This window comes from Lactuca virosa, chromosome 8 (assembly GCF_052849685.1).
Source record: "Lactuca virosa cultivar CGN04683 chromosome 8, Lactuca_virosa_CGN04683_v6, whole genome shotgun sequence".
NCBI lineage: Eukaryota > Viridiplantae > Streptophyta > Magnoliopsida > Asterales > Asteraceae > Lactuca > Lactuca virosa.
This window is the reverse complement of record NC_136433.1, coordinates 306,638,896-306,662,215: the sequence shown is the minus strand read 5'-3', so window position 1 is coordinate 306,662,215 and position 23,320 is coordinate 306,638,896. Positions and strand designations below refer to the sequence as shown.

The 23,320-nt window shown below is 35.8% G+C and overlaps 1 protein-coding gene and 1 long non-coding RNA gene across 2 annotated transcripts; one reads left to right on the top strand and one right to left on the bottom strand.

Annotated features, from left to right (window-relative positions):
- Positions 1–6,544: 6,544 nt before the first annotated feature.
- On the bottom strand, positions 6,545–8,722 carry LOC145133037 (uncharacterized). Its single transcript, XR_013718364.1, has 3 exons — positions 8,461–8,722; positions 7,235–7,383; positions 6,545–7,022 (listed from the first exon to the last, which is right to left on the bottom strand). It is a non-coding gene; the product is annotated as an uncharacterized LOC145133037 (long non-coding RNA).
- A 502-nt stretch (positions 8,723–9,224) lies between these two features.
- Positions 9,225–17,449, top strand: LOC145132596 (cytochrome P450 CYP736A12-like). Its single transcript, XM_079067440.1, has 2 exons — positions 9,225–9,899; positions 16,453–17,449. Exons 1-2 carry the CDS (start codon positions 9,225–9,227, stop codon positions 17,278–17,280), a joined length of 1,503 nt encoding a protein of 500 aa, XP_078923566.1. The 3' UTR covers positions 17,281–17,449.
- Positions 17,450–23,320: the final 5,871 nt, after the last annotated feature.

The following is a 23,320-nucleotide window of genomic DNA, read 5'->3' as shown; positions in this document are numbered from 1 at the left end:
TTTACTCCAAGACGCGAGAGCAGCATGAGGAGCATTTGCGGGAGGTTTTGGAGACTTTGAGAAGGGAGAACTTGTATACTAAGTTCTCCAAGTGTGAGTTCTGGTTGCGCGAAGTGCAGTTTCTTGGGCACCTTGTCAACCAGAACGGGATTTCGGTGGATCCGGCCAAGGTGGAGGTCGTGATGAGATGGGAGGTTCCGAAGTCTCCATCTGAGATTCGGAGTTTCCTGGGATTAGCTGGCTACTATCGGAGATTCATCAAGGATTTCTCCAAGATAGCATTACCCCTGACCAGGTTAACGAGGAAGGCTGTGGTCTTTCGTTGGGGGCCTGAGCAGCAGGCAGCATTCGAGACACTGAGACAGAGATTGTGTGAGGCGCCAATCTTAGCCTTGCCAGAGGGCATGGAGGATTTTGTTGTATACTGCGATGCGTCCATCTCAGGTTTGGGCGCGGTATTGATGCAGAGAGGGCATGTCATCGCCTACGCGTCGAGGCAGCTGAAGCCTCACGAGGCGAACTACCCGACGCATGATTTGGAGTTGGGGGCTGTTGTGTTCGCCCTCAAGATTTGGCGTCATTACCTCTATGGGGTTCGGTGCATGATTTACACGGACCACAAGAGTTTGAGGTACCTCATGGACCAGCCAAATCTGAATATGAGGCAGCGTCGGTGGCTTGATGTGGTAAAGGATTATGATTGTGAAATCCTTTATCACCCGGGGAAGGCCAACGTGGTGGCCGATGCGCTTAGCCGCAAGGCGGCGCCGATCAGGGATATTTGCATGCGGATGACAGTGGTGACTCCGCTTTTGGAGCAAATCCGGGAGGCTCAGCAGGAGGCTATAAAGGAGGAACATCGGAAGAGTGAGCGAATTGTGGGACAGGTTTCCTCCTTCGACCATGACAGCAGGGGATTATTGACATTACACCGCAGGGTGTGGGTTCCATACCTCGGAGGCGTGCGCCAGGTTCTGATGGAGGAGGCGCACAAATCCCGATTCTCCATTCATCCAGGGGCAACGAAGATGTATAGGGATCTTCGTCTGGACTATTGGTGGCCCTGCATGAAGCGGGATGTAGCATGGTACGTTGAGTGGTGTCTGACCTGCAGGAAGGTCAAGGCCGAACACCAAAGACCGCACGGAAAGATGCAGCCGTTGGATATCCCGCTGTGGAAATGGGAAGACATCGCGATGGATTTCATCACCAAGCTTCCCAGAACCGCGCGGGGAGTGGATTCGATATGGGTCATCGTCGATCGATTGACCAAGAGCGCCCACTTTATCCCAATTCAGGAGAGCATCTCGGCCGAGAAATTGGCCGATATCTACGTCAGAGAGGTGGTGGCACGGCACGGGGTGCCAGTTTTAGTGATTTCGGATAGGGATGTGCGGTTCACTTCCAGGTTCTGGAAGAAGTTTCATGACGAGTTGGGTACTCGTCTGCATTTTAGTACAGCCTTTCACCCGCAGACGGATGGCCAGAGCGAGCGGACCATCCAGACTCTGGAGGATATGCTGCGGGCGTGTGTTTTAGACTTCGGTGGTAGCTGGGATACCTATCTTCCTTTAGCCGAGTTTTCATATAACAACAACTATCACGCGAGTATTGACCGCTCTCCCTTCGATATGTTGTACGGGAGGAAGTGCAGGACCCCGATATGTTGGGGCGAGGTGGACAGAGAGTTATGGGGAGCACCGAAGTAGTGCTCAAGACGACAGAGAAGATTCAGCAGGTCCGGAGCAGGCTTCAGACTGCTCAGAGTCGGCAGAAGAGTTATGCCGATAAGCGCCGATCAGACCTGGAGTTCCAGGTCGGGGATATGGTTCTCCTGAAAGTGTCACCGTGGAAGGGCATCATCCGATTCAGGAAACGGGGCAAGCTGGGTCCCAGGTATATTGGATCGTTTAGGGTTGCAGCCCGAGTGGGCAAGGTGGCATATCGGCTGGACCTGCCAGCCGAACTCAGTCAGATCCACATCACTTTCCACGTCTCCCAGCTGCGGAAGTGCCTGGTGGACGATTCAGCAGTGGTACCTTTGGAGGACATCCAGGTTGATGACAGCCTGAATTATATCGAGCGGCCTGTGGCTATCCTAGACCGTAAGTCGAAGGAACTGAGGAACAAAAGGGTGGAGCTGGTGAAGGTACAATGGTAGCATCGGAAGGGCTCGGAATGGACTTGGGAGCCCGCGGATGAGATGATGGAGCATTATCCGGAGCTGTTCCGGAAGGGAGCGGCAGACTTCGAGGACGAAGTCTAAAATAAGTGGGGGAGATTTGTAACACCGGTTTCATGGTATGATTTCATTTAAGTTTTTATCTTAATTTTGCCACGAACTCGGCGAGTCTGCGTCCCGACTCGCCGAGTAGCAGCAGGGTGGACACGGGATTTGAGCGGTGAACTCGGCGAGTCGATGCATGGACTCGGCGAGTCCACCTGTCTGGATGAAACTCTATTTTCAGACATTGCACCCTATTTTACCCATTCTAAAACACCCATTTCGTCCCATTCTCTTCCAAAAGAACCGTAGAGCGAAACCCTAGCCCATTTTGATCCTTGTGAGTGATTTTGGCTTGGTGAAGGAAGTTTGAAGCTTAGAAGAAGAAGGAGGAAGTTGGAGGGTGCAAGGAAGTGTGGTAGATCCGAAATCTACCCTGGGAGAAGCTCCTAACCAGGTAAGAAAGCTCCTTCTTGATCCTTAGTAAAATAGATTCCCTTTTGTCCCTTATATGTGGATTGCAAGCCCTTAAACCTCCCAAACTCCGTGTGTTTATGCCCTAGGAGCTTAGATTTATGGTTTGGAACCATTGCATGTCTCAGTTTTGGCCAGAATGGGTGAAGAGTCGAAGGGTACTCGGCGAGTGCCAAAGTGCACTCGGCTAGTTCCATGAAGATGGCCTTAGACTCGGCGAGTTGGATAAACAACTCGGCGAGTCCTATGAAGATTGTCTGGTACTCGGCGAGTCGTTCTTCAAACTCGGCGAGTTCCTTGAATATAGCCTTGAACTCGACGAGTTGTTCTTCCAACTCGGCGAGTCATATGATCAGTCACAAGGATAAGAAGGGTTTAAGTGTAGGAGGTCCAACCCTCCGTAGTCGCACGTGGAATTAGCAATTTAACGTGTAGCTATAGTCCCAGAATCTCCAAATCTCCAAGGTTGATGTTCGGATGGAAGATTGGAGCGATTTGTGAGATCTGTTCGTCGGACTCGGCGAGCTCCCCCTTGGACTCGGCGAGTCCAGTCGCGGGTTTGTTAGTTGTCCCCGTCTAGCGAGTCAGGCTGACTCAGTGAGTGGGAACAGGGACCCGATGAGTCAGAGTCGGGCTAGACACAGAAGGACTCGGCGAGTCGCCATATGGACTCGGCGAGTCCAGTCAATCAGAAGGTTGACTTTGACCAAGGAGTTGACCTTGACCAGTCATTTGACCTTAGGGGTATTTATGAGTACCTAATCCATGTTTACGGATTTATAGCCGGAGGGATTACTGGTGCGGCAGCCAGGCGTAGTCTGAGCAGGTTTTTCGGCAGCTACTCTCGAGGTGAGTTTCCTTCCAGTAGGGACGGGTCTAAGGCACCAAGGCCGGCCCGTATAGACGATATGTTAGTATCAGAGTGTGGGCGGAGCCCGTATTTCATAGCCGAGTTTGATTGTGTTATATGCCAGTATGATAGAATTGCTTATACTTGTTGTCTGTGTGATACTTGTATGTTATGGTTTAGTAGCGGAGTGTGGGCGAGGCCCGTATCTCCATGGATAGCAGAGTGTGGGCGAGGCCCGTATCTCTATGGGTGTGGGCGAGCACCGTATCCCTTAGTTACTTATTATATGATTGCATGATATGTGGCATTATGGGGGAACTCACTAAGCTTCGTGCTTACGTCTTATAGTTTTGTTTTTAGGTACCTCTTCAGCTAGGGGAAAGGAGCCGGCGCGGTAGCGGCATATCACACACTCTCATGTTTTCCGCACTGTGGATTTTCTGGGATGTACTCTGAATATTTTGTTATGAACGTTTTATAACGATGTTTTATGTATTAACCTAATTTAAAAATGAAATTTTTAGTTGGTATTTTTGGGATGTTACAAGGCGTTACCGTTGTTTTTGGAATCACTCACTTTCTTCACAACCCCTACATTTATTCACAGGCGTCACATCTCTCCGCCACGACACAATCATCCACCACCACCTACACCTGTTTCCGATTGAGAAAGGTTGTTGTACGATAGATCAATAACCTGAATAATAAGAAGCTGCAGATTTCTAAGAACAACAAAGAACTCAAAAAATCAAAAGATATGAATGTGATTTAAAGATTTTTGAAGTGATTTGAATAGAAAGGGGAGTTGGATTCCTATTCATTGGGTTCCAGATCGTCTGAATAGAAAAGGGAGTTAGATTCCCATCCGACAGTACACAACAAGAGTAAAAAGGGAAAACAGTCGGTGTAGTGGGGTGGCGAGCTGCCTCCGGCGGCTTTGCTGCCTCCATTTTTGGAGTCCGACTCGGATTGACGAGAAGGAAGGGGAACAGCAACAATGATGGATGGTGGTGGAATGCGACTATGAGGATGGTCAGAATAGGCGATGTCGGGCGGTGGCAGTAGGTAACCCCGAATGTCTTGGTGGCCGGAAAACCGGCTCCACCTCCGGTGGGGAGTTCTTGGTCGTGAATGAAGAAGGAGGAGGGGGTGGAGTTTGTAGAGAGAGAGAGAGAGAGAGAGAAAGAGAGAGAGCGAGAGACAGAGAGAGAGAAAGGTGGGCCCTCTCATTTTTTTAATAATTAAAATGAACAAATAACTATTAAATTAAAAAAAATGAATTTAAAAATGGAAAATAAATACCCCAAGGGTATTACAGTCATTTTACTATTCAGAGGGACCAAAAACGCAACGAAACTAGCTCAAAAGGACCACCGATCCAAAAAAGTCGTTGTTTGGACTAAAACCCCCAAAAAAATACATACCACAGGGACCATTTTTGCAATTTTGTCATTTTTAAAAACCAAAACCACAACGGACTCCTAGACCAGCGATTAAAACAAATCCATGGTCCAAAAAGGATTTGACGAACTGTTTTTTTTTTTTGTGGAAATGTGGATGTATGTACAATCATACAATCAACAATTATATAGATTGGGGATGTGCATAATCAGCAGTTATATGGACTGATGAGGAGCACAATTAGCAGTTATATGGACTACGTACGTGCATAATCAGCAGTTATCACTGCTAATTTTGTATGTCCGCAGTCCATATAACTGCTGATTGTGCTCATCATCAGTTTATATAACTGTTGATTGTGCATGCATGCACATTTCCAAAATGAATACAAACAATTATCAAATTGTTTTTTTAACCTAGATATGGCTTAGACGCACCATTTGGAGAAGTGGTGTTTTCGATTTTGAAAAATGTTCAACGATTTTATACTAAAAGCTGCGATTTTTCTATAAAAAAATTATAAAAAAAAGTTTTGTGATCTCTAAGTATTTTTTTATGCATTTTTATGATTTTTAGGGTTTTTTTGTTTTCTAAATAACCCTTCCCTATATATATATATATATATATATATATATATATATATATATATATATATATATATATATATATATATATATATATATATATATATATATATATATATATATATATATATATATATATAGTTTGGATCAAATGTGAATCACAAATATTGTATGAATGTATGACCAAATTTTGTCCATTAGATTAGAAAAAATGAATGGATGTGATTTTAGGGCGCATTGTATTAATATGAGATGTCATTTACTAGATAATTTCGCTTAATTAATTGTAGGGAAATTTTGACATTTTATTAAGAGAAAATTAAATATTAGCTACATTTTAGGCAACTAAGTTAAAGTAATTAAAAATCAAATGAAATTAAATAAAAATTAATACAAATCATAATATTATATGACAATGGGAATCAAACGTTCTAGGAAAACTAATTTGACATATTTTAAAGAAATATTAATAACAAATTCTTGAAGAATATAATGTTCTATCTTCCACTTTAACTTGATTTTAAGAAATAACGATAAAAATAAGTTGAACATGCCAACGAATCAAATATTCTTTTAGAATTTAGGGTAAAGAATCAACTAACTTAACAACAAATCAAATATTTTTTTTAGAATTTATGATTAAGAAATTGTTTAACATGTTTCATTTTATATACAACTGTCTTTAGGAATTGAAATGTTCTGTCTCTATAACACTACAAACGTTTTATACAACTCAATTTCCATTTTAGTCATTCTCATTCTCGAAGAAAGAGTCATGCATTACGTGTTCAATATGACAATCTTTAAGAATAATAGTTATGTTTATAAAAAAAAATACATTCTTGAAGAATAAGAATTAAGTACAATTAGATTTGTGAAATTCCTAAAGAATAATATATCATTTTTGAAAAAAAAAAAATACATTCTAAGAGAGCAATACATGTGTATTACATACAAACCAAACATGTGTTCTTAAAGAATGTCATTGGTCATTCTATGAGAATAAGAGTATTACATAAAAGCATGTGTTCTTGATATTATATTATCTAAGAATTTTTTGTTTGACAAGCATTATAATTCCATTCCACCAATATTTTAATGGTCATCGTACAATGAGTGAGATGGCAAACGGACAACAAGCTGTGCCGCTAAGCCTTTTTGAATGGTAAAGCTAATTCTTTTAAAGACTACATCCGAAGATCTAGGGGATATAACATTACTATGCATGATTCGTTGTACTCTTTTAAGAAGCTCTACCGCATCCGGTGCGAGGAAACCAAACGTATCAAATGCAAATGGTATGAACACGTGTTGATTTTCCATGCACGATTTCTCATGATAAAAAATAAAAAAAAAAAAAAAAACTTTTGTTGTAATTTATCAATTCACATAAATCCAACATGCATTCTTCGATTTTGATGCTTTTTGACAGGAATAGCTTATTTCCATTTGCATAGTGTAGACTTCAATACAGAAAGATATGACAAGCCTGCAACCACATGTAGAAAAAAGACAGAAAACATTATTTGTGAAAATAAAGTTCATGAACAATGGAAAATGTTCAATATTTTAGTTAATATAAAATTTGAAACTTTAACATTTTGAGTGCATAATTTTAAGAACAGTGGAAAAAATTACAAGATTTAGAGAATATCAATGGAAAAAGGGTAAAACTGGAAGAAAAGAACAACTAAAGCTTACTTGTGCAACCCTCCACTTGATAAAAAGGACACGCCAGAACTAGAGGTCAAGAAAAAGAAATCATTGGACCAAAAGTTTCGTTGCAGAATATAGAAAAGAGTTGGAGCATTGGACAACCAGTATGGTAAGGTAAGTCCCTCATCACCCACCTAGAATAGAAACCATCATGAGATTTTATTGTTTATAAGAAATAGAAAGTGTAAAAAAACTACTTTAAGAACATTGTTGATGTTCTCAATAATGAAAAGTAGAATATTGTAGTTCTTTCATACTCAAAGGAATGCGAATGAAAAAGAAGCATTCGGGAACAAAGTGCAAGAGGCTGCATAATCCATAACAATATCAGTCCTAGTGTTTCAATGGACTGTGTTTAAGTATTGGTAAAAAGATAAGTGTCTTTAAAAGTTCAAAATGGAATATGATTCATTAAGGAATTCTATCAAACACTTGGTATGCATCTTAATAAAGAGAACCTATAAAACAATTACATTTGTCCTTTAAACCTATACCAAAGCATCAAGATAAAAAAAGATGAAAACACTTTGCTCCAGCTAAAATTATATACATTCAAACATAATTGTGCTCATCTTCAAGTTAACGGATACCCATTTGGGATCCAAATAGAAATCGAATAAAATACAAGAGAAATAAATCGAACAGCTACAAATGTAAAAAATCTGAACTTTTTTAAGCCGGTTCGTAAAGAAGCGGTCTGCAATCAGTAGGAAGAAGAGGAATAGTTTAGAATCGAAACTTATACTTCGTGGGGCAATCAGAATATTGGGAAAGAAAAAAGCCTAAGAATTTACAAATGAAGGTTTTTGATTTCCTCTGGTGGGAATAGTTACAAAATATAACAGATTAGAAAACTATGAAATTATAAATACTAAAACAATTATCAAATTAACATAAATATATGTAGGTTATATTTATCTATTTGACCGGCTACTCCTCGTGCCATTGATGCAGTGTTGTTGCTTAGTCTTAATGTCAAGGGTTGGGTTTTTTTATATAACCCTTCTGAGAGAAAGGGAAATTTGATTCCATCAGTGAATTCCTGAAGTTAGATATTTCTAATCCTACACACAAATTAAAATATAAACCTAATTTGAAGACATACAAGCAAAAGCAACGTATGTTAAATTGATTAAATCTATATTTCCTTTGTATGTATAATCCAATTAATTTAATGAAAATGAATAAGAATGATGATAAAGAAAGTGCACCTGAATGGAATTACTCGCCGCCAATGGTAATTCACGAATCAACGTAAGAGTATTTAAAAGCAGAGGCAAACAGTAAGAACATGTTGAAATGATTTAACTATTTAAGGCAGCAAAAAGGAAGCACAATGTGGACATCGGAAAGTCTTGTACATGATCTAGATTGTATAGGCGAGGCAGCCATGGATTCTAGACGGTGGTGTTGGGTTTTGGGGGAAATATTGACGAGCAACACTTATAATACGGGCTTTCATTCCAAAAATACAAAGTTTATAATTTAAGGCATTTAATTAATTAATTATTGAATTTACTGTAGCATTCTTACATATTGATTGGTCTCAGCCATACATTCATGAGATTTTTATATGAACCTCTCTCTCTCTATATATATATATATATATATATATATATATATATATATATATATATATATATATGAAAATGAGTGTCCATTCATAACTTTTTGTACGTTGATTTGCAATGACGGTCGAGATGTTGTATGTAGGTAGAAGTTATTTCTATGACGACAATTTTCTTGTTTATCAACAATTTAACTAGATAACGTACATGTGGCCGGTTGAAGGCAGTAGGGACAGGCTGAGTAGCGATAAAAACAATGATTATAATTGAAGATGCCAAGAAAGTTATCTGATTAAAAACAACACAGAGAAGACACCAAAATAGAAACAGCAAAGTTCATAAACCCAAGCTATATATATATAGGGCAAATATAATTGCTATGAGAAAACCTGAACCAAGTGGTGACGATGTATTCTTTTACACTTGGAATAGTCTTTGTTCTTACTGGAATCTTTTTTTGGCAATGGTTCTCGGCTCATCCGAGCCGCAAGAAACTACCACCAGGCCCTATGCCCTTGCCAATCATGGGAAGCCTCCACTTACTAGGAAACCTCCCTCATCGAGCCCTTCACAAGCTCTCTCAAAAGTATGGTCCTATCATGTCCATCCGCCTTGGGTCTATCCAATTTGTCATAGTCTCTTCCCCGGAAGCTGCCAAGCTCTTCCTCGGAACCCATGATGCCGTTTTTGCTTCTCGTCCTAAAATCGAAGCGGCAAAGTACCTTTCCTATGGCAGCAAAGGAATGACTTTTTCGGAGTATGGACCATACTGGCGGAGTGTAAGAAAGTTCTGTACAGTTGAACTGCTGAGTACTACCAAAATTAATGGTTTTGCATGGATGAGAAGGGAAGAGATTAGACTGATGGTAGATGAGATGAGGATCGCGTCAAATAGGCGTAAGGTGGTGAATTTAACTGAGATAGTAGGGACGTTGATTGAAGGCATGACGTGTACAATGATCTTTGGTAAGAAAAATGATGATAGGTTTATTTTCAAGAAGCTAGTTGATGAAAGCATGGAAGCAACAGGTGCCTTCAACTTGGCGGATTATGTGCCTATGTTAGCTCCGTTTGACCTTCAGGTAATATAAAAATCTTCTGATCTAATATGATAAAAACATATATATATATATATATATATATATATATATATATATATATATATATATATATATATATATATATTTGGAAACGACAAATATTATTAAAAACGAACTTCTACTAGCAAGTAACTAGCAAGGGAACATAGTACAAAAACAAAGCAAAAACTTTCATGGAATGAGAGACATCAATATGAAATTAAAATAGGAATAGAGATACGTTCCGGTTTTCCTAATCGTCAATTCCTTCCTTGACCCTGCATTTTATCCAAAAGAACACCAATCACTTAATTGCGGTTACTTGAAGTCTAGAATTGGAGAGTTGAATAATTAAAGAGTAGTTTAGTGTATATTTGTATTTGTCGTTCAAAAATAATAATAATAATAATTAAAGAGTAGAATGCAAATGTTGTTGTCATTTATTTAATAGATAAAACTCTATATTGACATTCAATGAATTTAAAGTTCAAATTTCAAATGTCATTGAACTCTTTAATGGGAAAAAGGAAAGTTTTTTTAACTCTTCAATATATATTATAAAGACAAAATTATTCGGTTGGCGTAGGTGTTTTGCCAAAACAGAGTGATTCTGTACAACTATCTAAACCATCATGCACTTGGTTCTCGTGGTTTCATGTTTTGTGTGGTTCTTCCTTTAGGGTATACACAATCCAATGAATTTCATAGAGTTCAATGGATTGTCACGTCATTATTATATATTACATACAACTCTATCAATTTTTTCCTACGGTACACTGAACTCTACAAAGTTCAACGAAACATATTTAAATATTTATTCAAATATTAGAAAACTTTTTTTCCATTGAACTTCAAATCTATTGAGTGTCAAGGTGACATCTCACAGAGGTAGAGTTTCATCCATTGAATGACAAGTAAGTTTTCCACGTCATTAAATTCTTCATTAAACCATTCATTGTGGATGCTCTTAGACATGTAAAATGGCCTCACGAAACATATTTAAATATTTATTCAAATATTAGAAAACTTTTTTTTTCCATTGAACTTCAAATCTATTGAGTGCCAAGGTGACATCTCACAGAGGTAGAGTTTCATCCATTGAATGACAAGTAAGTTTTCCACGTCATTAAATTCTTCATTAAACCATTCATTGGGGATGCTCTTAGACATGTAAAATGGCCTTTATACCCTTTTTAATTAATTATTTATCTTTTCTGTAACTAATTTTAATTTATAAAGTAAAAAAAAATCATCGAACCTCATCCTAATAAAACCTTATTAAATTACAATATTCATCTTCGATCACCAGTGGTCGGCGCTCGTCATCTTTCCAGCCGTCGGTCGTCGTCTTTATCAGCATACCCACCGTCTCTACTTCTTCCTATCTAAAACCATCCCTGGCGCTGTATCTCTCTCTCTCTCTCTCTCTCTCTCTAAAACCATATGCGATGTTAGTATGTGTTTCCAACGTTGTCTCTTTCTATCTAAAACCATCTTAGGGTGGACAAAATTGTGCCCAAGATTCATCTTTTCTTAGCTGTCGATGGGAATCTGGGATAATGGTTGAAGGTGGTGGTGGTAGTGGTTGGAAGCACCGGTTGAAGGTTGAGGTGGTGGTGTTATTGTAATATCTAGTTGAAGTGGTCATTGTAGTAGCAACGATGATGGTAGTGGCCATGACTGTGGCTGAAGGTGGTGTTGGTGGCAAGGTGGAGTTGGTCGTGGCTGGTTCTTTAGAGACTTTTTGATATAAAATGTGCACAATTAATGTTGATCTTTATATGTTCTCAAATCTTCTTTCCATCATATTATTCTAAGAACCATATAAACTTATTATCCCTCTATGAACTATATATAGCCATATATCAACTAATTAAGGATCGTAAGTACCATAAGATTAAAAAAAAACTTTTGAGTGGTGAGGCTTAATTAGTTGAAATTGAAGGCTTGTAATATTAAATTAAGGGATAATTAATCAATTTAAAATCATTATTAGAAAGATTTTGAAAACACATGAGAGTTTCAAAGTAATATGGTATAAATAAATTAGCCTACTTTATAATAGATAGTAGGCGAATGTGGTGTGTGTTGCGTAGCAAAACAACTATAATTGTTATAATATGTTAGAATTTACAATTTGTTCATGTTTTTTCCATATTGTTATCAATAACTTTTATAAACACGTCTTTGTTGATGAAAATTGACAAAAAAAAGTGACACAATATTTTGTTTAATATGCCCGATCGTAAATGATGACGGATGTGTTATATTAATATATTACCGAGAATATCATAAAATTGCTATATTTCATAGAGAACATGTACAGAAAAAGTTACTTCGTAACGAAGTAAAGAAAATGATAGTGTAGGATCAAAAATTATAGAATATGTCGTTTATTTATGTCATATTGCAATAGAAGGTTATATATAAAGGTTGATAAAATTGAAACGGTCTCAATGATATATTTTGATATACGAAACTTTATATATTGGAAGCTAAGATATAAAAATGAATTAATATAACTTATCCTAGTATATGTCATTTCAATTTTAAAAGCAATAAAATTTGTTAAATTGCATTGAATTTTTATTTAATATGGCAACTTTTCAAATTTCAACTAAATATTATGTAAATTAAACTTATACAACTAAATACGTCTTTTTATTTATATTGATACTTATAAGAATTAATTAAATAAGACAAAAATATTTAAATTGTTTTGTTAATTAATAAAATTATATGATAATCTAACGTATAGACTAAATATTGTATAGAAACCTTGAGATCAACTATTAAAAACTTAATTACGTGCGTCCAATATTTTATGTGGATTATTCATATAGGATTAATTATATACGGCTTTAAGTTATTACATAAACTATGATTATTTAAATTAGTATTGGTAAGAGTAACTAAAATATATATCTTTAACCACAATAATGTAATGAAACTTTGTTAATTGCATTGAATTTCTATATTAATAGTTGAACTTTCCAAATTCCAACTAAATGATACTTATAAGAGCTAATTAAATATGATTAAACTATTTAAATTGTGTTTACTAAATAACATAATCATCTAATGTCTTTACCAAATATTATATCAAAATCCTTCAAACCAATTATTAAAAAACTAAGTATGTGTCTCTAATATTTTGTCTACTTATTTATATAAAGAGTGTATGTTATTTTATTCTATAAATAATTAATTAAATATATAATACAAAGTTATAAATTTAGGACAACAATTTCATAACTATGTTCTAAACTTAAGGTTGTAGAATTTTAGTTTTCAACAATCATATAAATGCACATTGTGATTGTAAAATTTTAGAAATAATAATTTTCAATCATTTAGAGTTACTAACTATGATAATTTTCAACCTTAATTTACAATTAATAAAATTATTTCTCAAACATACTACGCATCCATATTCACAATATTTTCTTGTCTCTAAATGTATAATCTTCATCTATATATATATATATATATATATATATATATATATATATATATATATATATATATATATATATATATATATATATATAGACAATTTAATTTAAATAAAAACTTAAAAATTTCATTAATTGTAATACAAAAATACATAGCAAGAAATAAAAATATAAAAACTTAAAAATACAAAAAAAAAAACAAAATAAAATATAAAAAAACAATAATTAAAACATGCTAAAAGAAGTCTTCATCCAAAATTCTGAATCATCTACGGGATCCATGGTAAGATCAATGTTTTAAACACCGTAAATATATTCCACCAAGTCGATTACGAGAATTGTGATGTGTTTCACTGTCGGCGCTTCTTTACATGTAATCCTCCCCACTAATGTCTATTGGTTGTGTCTCATGGACAGTTTCATTTCTTCATACATATAAATCGCTCGTCCTTCGTCTTCTATAATCATATTATGTAATATGATACATACATATATTACCTCTTTAAGTTTTCCCTCCAAAAAAAAAGTCTTGGGTTTTTTAGTATGTGCTGACGTTTCTTAAGATCTCCAAAGGCCCATTCTATATCGTTCATATATCTCTCTTAATCTTTAATTTTTTTTCCTCTCAATATCATTTAGACAGGTAAATGATCTAACAAATACAACACACTCAGGATAGATCTCATTAACAAGATAATAAGTGTACTTTTATGATGCTCCATTCATTTGAAAGGAAGAATTTAGTGCAGATCCATCGTAGATGTCGTTGAATAGCGATAACCTATTAAAAATGTTGATCATTAAGAGAACCCGGAGAACCAAAGAATGCATGCTAACTCTAGTGATCCTGTGAGGCTACTACTTCAAACATGGTCATCAGGTGACCATGATCACCTCGTGTGTATTGACCATGCTAGGTGGTAGGGTAATTTTAACATGCCTAATGGAGGTAATCTAAGCTTCCTAGCATTCTCGGAAAACCATATAAACTTGCAATATGAACTTGAAATTGCATGGTGTCTTTGCTTGTAGGCTCACCTAAATATCACAGACCATAAATCCTAATCACAAATTTGCAAAATTTATGTACATTATCTAGTGTGGTTGTCACTGACATCCTAAAACTCCCATCCAATTCAACAACAAAAATGTCATATGCTAGTTGACAAAGTGCAGATGTGCAAGTTTGTAATAGAGTAAAACCTAGTGTACCATTTGCATCATAACGTTGTTAGAAAAATCGATACACTCGTCAACTCTTCGAATTTATCTTGATATAAAGGTTTGAGCATTCACAACCATCTTCAAGAATAGTGCCCTTGAGAAGTTGCATGCTCTTCAAAGTAGAAAAGCATCAAAAGTTGGTGGCCAGCTTCATGATGACTTTGTATATAATTTCATGATTTCTAACACGAACTTTTGGCTTCGTCATTGCATAAAGCATCGAATGTTGTCTCAAACTCTTTAGTAGCCCCCATCATCGCTTGTATTACAACATCAAATGTTCCTGGAGAGGAAGATGATGAATACATTTTAAGTGAAATGAAAGAAAGCAGAAGTATGGTAAGGTATAAAATGATAAGGTTGATTGGTATTTATATATAGTTAAAAAAAAGTAATTTAAAATTAAGTCGTTTGTAAAGAGAGAGAAAGACATTTAATAAAAGAAAGAGAGGAAAGATGCTCGGAATCTGGAAACCAAGCTCGGAACAATACGCTTACCAAGAACGGTGTTGTCATAGTCCTTACCATGTCACAACCATCTTAGGCCTCATTACTTCATAAACCACAAAAAAAGAACTAGGTGATTGTTTGAGCAAAGATTAAATATCCTTCTGTCTGTTGTTCCTACTTATATAAAATAATGACATGAAGAATCCACTAATTCTTTCTTTTAATCGCTCTTTTGATTTTTACACTTGTCTTAATCTAATGAGTTTGAAGATGGATGGAAACAAAATGTAGGAGGACATTTGATTTCTCTTGTTTGAGAGACCACGTTATGAGTCCACTAACCACATGTTAAAACATCGTATGTAGGGGTTGACAAGGCTTTAGACATTATGTGGGTTTCTATGACTTTATGTATATTTCTATCTAGGACGTAGCACCTTATGATCATTATGTTCCAAAACCAAATATAAATAACCGATATTGGTCATAATAATGACAAGGAATTTCGAGGAGCCGGTTTTGTTGAAAATAATCAAGTTTCGGGCTATTCCTAGGGTACAATAATATGTCGAGGAGCATAGAAGGCAAAATAGAGATATGCAAAAAGATTCTAAACCAACTAAAAATCAAGAAAACCAATATTTTCTATAAAATTAAAAATAATAGTAGTTTTTTTATTTATTTTAGAACAAGTTATTTTTTCAGTTTGGTTTTTTTAAAAAAAAGTTCTAAAAGGCACATCAAATCGTGGCTACGCCATCTTGAAAACCTTCATGGCGGTGAAGTTTGACGTGGAGCGTGCCAATGCTCACTTTGTTTTTTCAGATTGGGCATGGAAGCAATGAGTTCATTGTTATCTTTTTTTGTTATTTAGTATTGATATAAATCTTCAAAACATATTATATTTAATATAACCCTATAATTATGTGATTTTTTATGTATATTTATGTGATTCCTTTTTTTATGCATACAAAATTGTTCCCTCGATTCATTTTACATTTCAAGCGTCTTTACTAGTACTAACTCGTATTCTAATAAATGAATAGTTTTAATCTGCTTTTGCCAAGTGTCACTCTAATACAATTCGTCATTAATATTATGACATGTGTCATGTAGATATATTAGGCAACTTATTTCAAAATTCAAATTTATATTTTTTAATTATATGTTAAATTTGAAGTTATAATAACTTTAAAATTTTGATATATCTCTTAATTAATAATTTATTTAAAATAACTGATTAATAATTATAAATTTTTACTATAAAAGTTTAATTAATTTTATAACCGTGGTTCCCACGGGTTATAAACTAGTAACAGAATAAACCAAAAGCATGTATTTGATAATTCTAGACATGATTTGCTTTGAGTTATTTGTCTAGAGAAATCTAACATAAAGTCTCCCTTTCTTGTGTTCCGGATTTGCAGGGATTGACTAAACGCTTTAGGGCATTAAATAAGGACATTGACGAAATGTTCGAGAAATTAATTAGTGAGCATGAAGAACGTAGTCTTATTGGTTCTCAAAAGTCCGATGAAATGGATTTCATTGATGTATTATTGTCACTAAAGCACCAATATTCAAACACCCATGAGGAGTTGTCCTATACAATTGATAGGTCTAGCATGAAGGCCATTTTACTAGATATGGTAGCAGGCGCCATTGACACTGCAAAAACATCCATTGAATGGATTTTAGCTACACTTATCAAACACCCGAGAGTGATGAAGGAACTCCAAAAAGAGTTGAAGACTGTGATTGGAGATACACAAGTGGTTGAAGAAACAGATTTGACAAAGTTAAGTTACTTGCACATGGTAGTTAAGGAGACTTTTCGGCTTTATCCCGTTGCTCCATTTATGATTCCTCATGAATCAATGGAGGATATTGTTATTAATGGCTACAATATTCCTAAGAAGACACGAGTTCTTATAAACTATTGGGCATTTGGACGTGACCCAAAAGTTTGGTCTGAAAACTGGGAGGAATTTCTTCCAGAAAGATTTCTTAAGAGAGATATTGATTTCCGTGGACCTGATTGTCAGCTTATACAATTTGGCATAGGAAGAAGAGGATGTCCAGGAATGAATTTGGGGTTGCTGAACATTGGCTTGGTGATTTCCAACATAATACATTGTTTTGATTGGGAGCTACCAAACGGCATGTCACCAAGTGACATGGATATGAAAGAAAAGTTTGGATTAACCATCCCTAGGGCTGAGCCTTTATTAGCCATTCCAACATACCGTACCTGAGGAAGAGGAGTTCAACTTTTGTTAAATACATTTGACAGCTATGATAAATGAAACACAAAAAGTGGGAGCCTGTTTAAATATGAATACATCATTTTTGTGATGTTGCATGTGTGTATATGTGGAGTTTGGTATTTTGCTTCTACCTATGAAAAAATCACATTTTAATGAATGTTTGGCTTCATGAAAGTAATTGAAAATTTTAGTATGTTTCTAGGTGACATCCTTGTGTGATTAATCACACGATTACGTAGTTTTCAAGAAAAAAATTGCGTTGTCTTGTGGGTGTATTGAAAAGGAGGCATCACAATTGTGTTGGACATATTTGGTTCGGCTGAGCGAGCACGTTTCACAAAAAAAAAAGACAAGGATAGGATGCAAATAATCAATTACTCTTATAGCCACAAATAACCACTGGTTTGACTTGGGTTTCGATCTTGTGAGTTTAATTACAAAAATCCTACGAATCAATTTAGGTTAAAGAAGACAGAGATGTATTGCTGATAAATACATTTCTAATTTTAAAATGCACTGTTAAGATACATATACGATTATAATAAAATCGACAAACTATGAATAAGATAGATGTCAAAAGGTTTGGAAGAAAGTGTATTTAAAATAATAATAATAATAATAAAATAATAAAATAAAATGATTTACCAATGTGACCAACTGTCATTTTTGTTCAAATTTGGTTATTTTTTGTAGGACAAATAAAATTACCTAAATTGTTTTAAAAGTACCAGTAATTAAAGGTTACTCCGATCACCATTTATCTGGTGTGTACATTAAACTTTTGTGGGTAATTGAGTTTTGAAGTTATTTAGTCATTTTTTTATAAAATTATATTATATATTAGTATGTTTATCAAACAAATTATTAATTTTCATACAATTTCTATAACTTTTTTACATTTATTACAGTCTTTGGATGTTCAGAATAAATCACAGCCACTCTAATTCCATCTCAATAGTTATAAATCGGTTCTTTTGCTCGATGTTCAGCTGCACAAAGCACGATGTTCTTCCCTATGTCCCCTTACTTATCCTACACCCAGGAAAGAAGATGTAGTCTTGCACAATCTCACAAAGTTTTTTACACGATCAACTTCCATGTGTCTCAAAACCTGCAACTCACCACACCTCTTCACCACATTGCATTTGGCTCCCAGTTATTCGCACTTTCTTCTTTCAAATGTTCCTACTGTAGTTGCACACGTCACCCTTGTTCACTCAGGTCTCATAGCATTTGCCTTTGGCTCCCACGTTGCCTTTGGGATATTTTCAGGAGTTTGACGAAATCCAATTTAGTGAACCTCTAAGGCAGAGGGTCGAGCAAATAGAAGTGCTCGGTATCGAAGTTCTGTCTGTGAAATTTCCGGTTTGCGCTGGAAACTCTCTATAAGCTAGCTACACTTATTACTCTTAAAGTGTAACTTATATTTATATTCATAGTCGTTGTTACGAATATATATATATATATATATATATATATATATATATATATATATATATATATATATATATATATATATATATATATATATGTTTGGAATGGTTATGTTGGGTTGGTTGTTGGATTTCAGAAAGGCTATATGCCGAAATGGTCATGCCTCCCAACTGTCTGCCATGACCGATAGGGCTCTCAGTATTTAATGGGATTAGTGAAAGATCTAGCTTTCAATACCAGATTTCCATAGGGATTAATAAGTTATAGTATTATAGGTTAATACTTGTTAAGCGCGTTACCCACCAGATTGGATTGCTAGTAGAATCGTCCAGATAGCTGTCAATGGTCTTATTAACTATCCAGGTGAGTTACATCACTTTTTTTATGTAGTACAATACATATCCATGTATGTTAGGATAGAGAGTTAGTAGAGTGAAAACTGATAATATAATCTCGATGTGCTTAAGTAGAGTATAAAGTATAAATGTGCCTATATTAGTAGAATCTAAAGTGCGGTCTCTATGTGTTTAATTATTATGATATTAGACTTAGTTAGGGGATGATTGTGGAATGGTTAAAAAGGTCAGGAGCCTATAGGTCCGCATGTTAACAAAATGACATGTAGGTTGTAAGTACACATAGGCCCGTGTTGACAAAATGTGACAACCCGAAATTTCTAACTTGTACATTCTTCATTCTTATCAAAGTTAGCCTCGTTTTGCTATTTTGTAATGAAGTTTTGGGTCTATATGAGTGCATTAGGCTTAGTATAACCTAGATATGAGTCTTGGGAAGGGTTAGAATGTGTGTAGCATCATAAAATCGGGCCAAACACACCAAGTAAGGTGTGTGCGGCCGCACACCCGAGTGTGAGGCCAGCCAGCCGCACACAGCCAACCGCACACCCTCCCAGCCTCACACTCCAGCCTATATAAAGGACCCTAAGCCAACCTTACACCCTTTTTCCACTCATTCAAAGCTGGAACGTTTTCTCTCAAGAATCCTTCAAGTTTTCCTCTCCAATCGTCAAGACAAGTAAGTAAACATCCTTAGGTCATTGATACAACACATTAGAAAGCCTTTTCCTCGAGTCTGATCCATGAAATCATCATTCTAGATGATCTTCATGTATGTACGGCCGCACACACATCATGTGTGACCGCACACACATCTTTTGGTCCTAATATGGACTTAAACACTCATCTAAACATAGCATCGGCCAAAACACCTTCTTAGGATCATCACAAAGCCTTGGAAAATCGATTTGGACACATTTCTATGGGAGTGTACGGCCGCACACACCTGGCCGCACACACCATGTGTAACCGCACACACCATTTTAAGGGTCCAAAATAGCAACAAACTTCCATTCCGGCTAAGCAATGGTCAAAACACCGTCCCTAGAACATTCCTAAGGCTTGGAAACACGTTTTTGACACACTTCATAGTGAGTGTGCGACCGCACACACATTTGGCCGCACACTCTGGCTGCACACACACACAAAACCCATGATTTCGTGGCCTTACACTCCAATATAGGGCCATACACCCCTTATGTGCAACCATATGTGTTGGTAACACTTAATTCTAAGTGTTTTTATGTCCTTAAGGCATGTCCCTATCACCATTAGTGGTTATATACGTTAAATGTATTCATCTATGTGTAATTATATGTTAAATAGGATTCGTTTGTGCTCAAGACTCCAATTGATACCCAACAATCCTATATCGATCTTCCATTCGAGTTACTCACTACAGGTGAGTTCATACCCCCCTTAATCAACCTTTGAAATGAATTTAAATGCTTTTATGAGGGAGAATACAAGTTGAAACATTCTAGTTATTGCATTAATCACAAGTGATTAATAACTAGAACAAACGGAAAGATTTTCTATTACTTTCAAATTGTTATCAGACTTATGGATTTCAAACACTTCAAAACATTTTATCAAACTCCTTTAAATACTAAATCCTTTATCAAACTCTTTTAAACTTCATTATTATCAAACTCATATCTCTACAGATATATTTATATAAGTAAGGTTTGAAGGGCTTAGGACTGATAGCTCACTTTATTTCTTGTTCCTTGTTTGGTTGTGGACTTAGAGTATTCTGTTATTTGTCCGAAGGTCGTTGAAACCTTAGTTATATATCATGTATACGTATTTAGATATAAAGGCTTTTATTTCAGTTCAGTACCTTTGAGTGACAAAGGCATACAAACAACATTACTAGTAAACTATAATAGGTATAGTTAAAGAGATTACTACACACTATCACTATTACAACGACACATACAAGAGTCATTACATTTACGAGTCATTACATACGTACTATAATGAGAAACAATACATACTATACAATATACAAGAGAACATACCATACTCTATACAGAAGAATATACTATACACTAGTGCAGAGAAAACACTACTATACTATGACATACTATACAAACATTTGAATACGATAACCAGAATGTGACATAATACTTCTCGATACGACAGTACATTGTTGTATCACCTTGTAACCAGAGTCTCCTGGAGGGAGAGCGGGCATTGTGTGTATAGATCTATACGGGACAGACACTCCCACACCCCGACTGCTAGCTACAGTCCCAGCCGATAAGGCCAAGGGGTGACAGAATGTTACCTCACTACATATGACACTGGAGGGTCATCAGTTATTCAGTCGTCGATCAGCATGGTTACATACGAGTTCACATTCAAACCTTTAATTAACCGATTAAGAATTAAAGGCAAACAGACTCCCCGAGGTGTATTGTACATTTAATACTACCTGGAGTCTGTATTTTTTTTATCACTTTATAGCCAGCAATGACACTGCTGAGGTAAAACATTATTTTCCCCTATTACATTTATTTTGTAATCATCTCACATAAATGATGGCTTAAGCTATACTTTTATAATGATGGTTTCACTAGGGAACACTCTCACATTTACAAAAGAACAAACATACAAATAGTCGGGTCTTGGTAGAAGACTACATTTCAGTAGAAAATATAGGATTTTCTAGGGAGTTTAAACATTTACAAACAGCTACGAATATTTACACTACATTATTACAAACATTTTTCATACAAGCAATGACACTAAATACTTATGAACTCACCAGCATTTTATGCTGATACTCTCTTTCAAAATAACTTGTATTCTCAGGGAACCAGTAAGACAGGTATACCCATGCAGCTTTTTGGAAGGACGAAGTGGATCCAAGACTCGTCTTCATTTTGATTGTACATTGTTGGTGTCATTTAAACTTACAAAAGAACACACTTGTAGTTAACTATTATATTAATGCAATGGATGTTGTTGCTTGTCTTTACTATTATGCATTGTTATGATACTGTACATGATGTCCCCCACCCCAGAACATTTCCGCCGTTCTGGTTTTGGGGTGTGACACAAAATTGCATGTAGGCCATAATTACACATAGAACTATGTAGACAATATGGCATGTAGGTGTAGTTACGATTTAATCGAGTACGAAAAACGAGATCAGATTCAAGTATGAATTAAAAACTCGAGATCTAAATAGAATCTGTTTGGCTCATTTATGCTTTCGAATATAGAGAAGTTTCAGAAAGAACGTACAAAGTTACAAAGTTACTTTCTAACTCTAGCATTCATCCCATATTTATAGGGATCGGGAAAGCATACAAAAAATGTAAGGGACTAAGACATTAAAACCTTCGATACAATGTGCCCTTATAATAAACTGTCACACCCCAAAACCGGAACGGCGGAAACGTTCTGGGGTGGAGGACGTCATGTACAGTATCATAACAATGCATAATAGTAAAGACAGGCAACAACATCCATTGCATTAATAGAATAATTTTAATACAAGCGTGTTCTGTATAGTATGTAAGACACCAAAATGTATGATCAAAATAAAAGATGAGTCTTGTATGTGCTCCATCTTCTCAAAAGCTTCATCGGTACCTGTCTACTGATGACCTGAGAATACAAGTTATTTTGAAAGAGTTTATCAGCATAACGCTGGGGAGTTCATAAGTATTTAGTGTCATTGCCTGTATAAAAATGTTTGTAACAACGTAGTGTAAATGTTCATAATTGTTTGTAAATAGTTGAACACTCTAGAAAATCCTATATTTTCTACTGAAATGTAGTCTTCTACCAAGACCCGACTGTTTGTATGTTTGCTCTTTTGTAAATGTGAGAGTTTTCCCCAATTAAACTACCATTATGAAAATATAGTTTACTTAAATGTGTATGTGACAGAATAAGAAAATAAATGTCATAGGAAAATAATGTTTTTCCTCAGCAGTGACACTACTGGTCATAAAGTGATAAAATACAGACTCCAGGTAGTACTAAGTGTACAGTACACCTCGGGGAGTCTTAAAGTAATAAAAATGTAGACTCCAGGTGGTATTAAATGAACAATACGCCTCGGAAAGTCTATTTTGCCTTTAATTCTTAATTGGTTAATTAAAGGTTTGAATGTGAACTCGTATGTAACCATGCTGATCGACGGCTGAATAACTGATGACCCTCCGGTATCATATGTAGTGAGGTAACATTCTGTCACCCCTTGGCCTTATAGGTTGGG

What these genes read in the sequence shown, in the direction of transcription:
- LOC145132596 (XM_079067440.1), top strand. Translation starts at nt 9,225, where the DNA reads ATGTATTCTTTTACACTTGGAATAGTCTTTGTTCTTACTGGAATCTTT. An exon ending in TAGCTCCGTTTGACCTTCAG is followed by an intron (nt 9,900 to 16,452) that starts GTAATATAAAAA and finishes CCGGATTTGCAG; the next exon opens with GGATTGACTAAACGCTTTAG.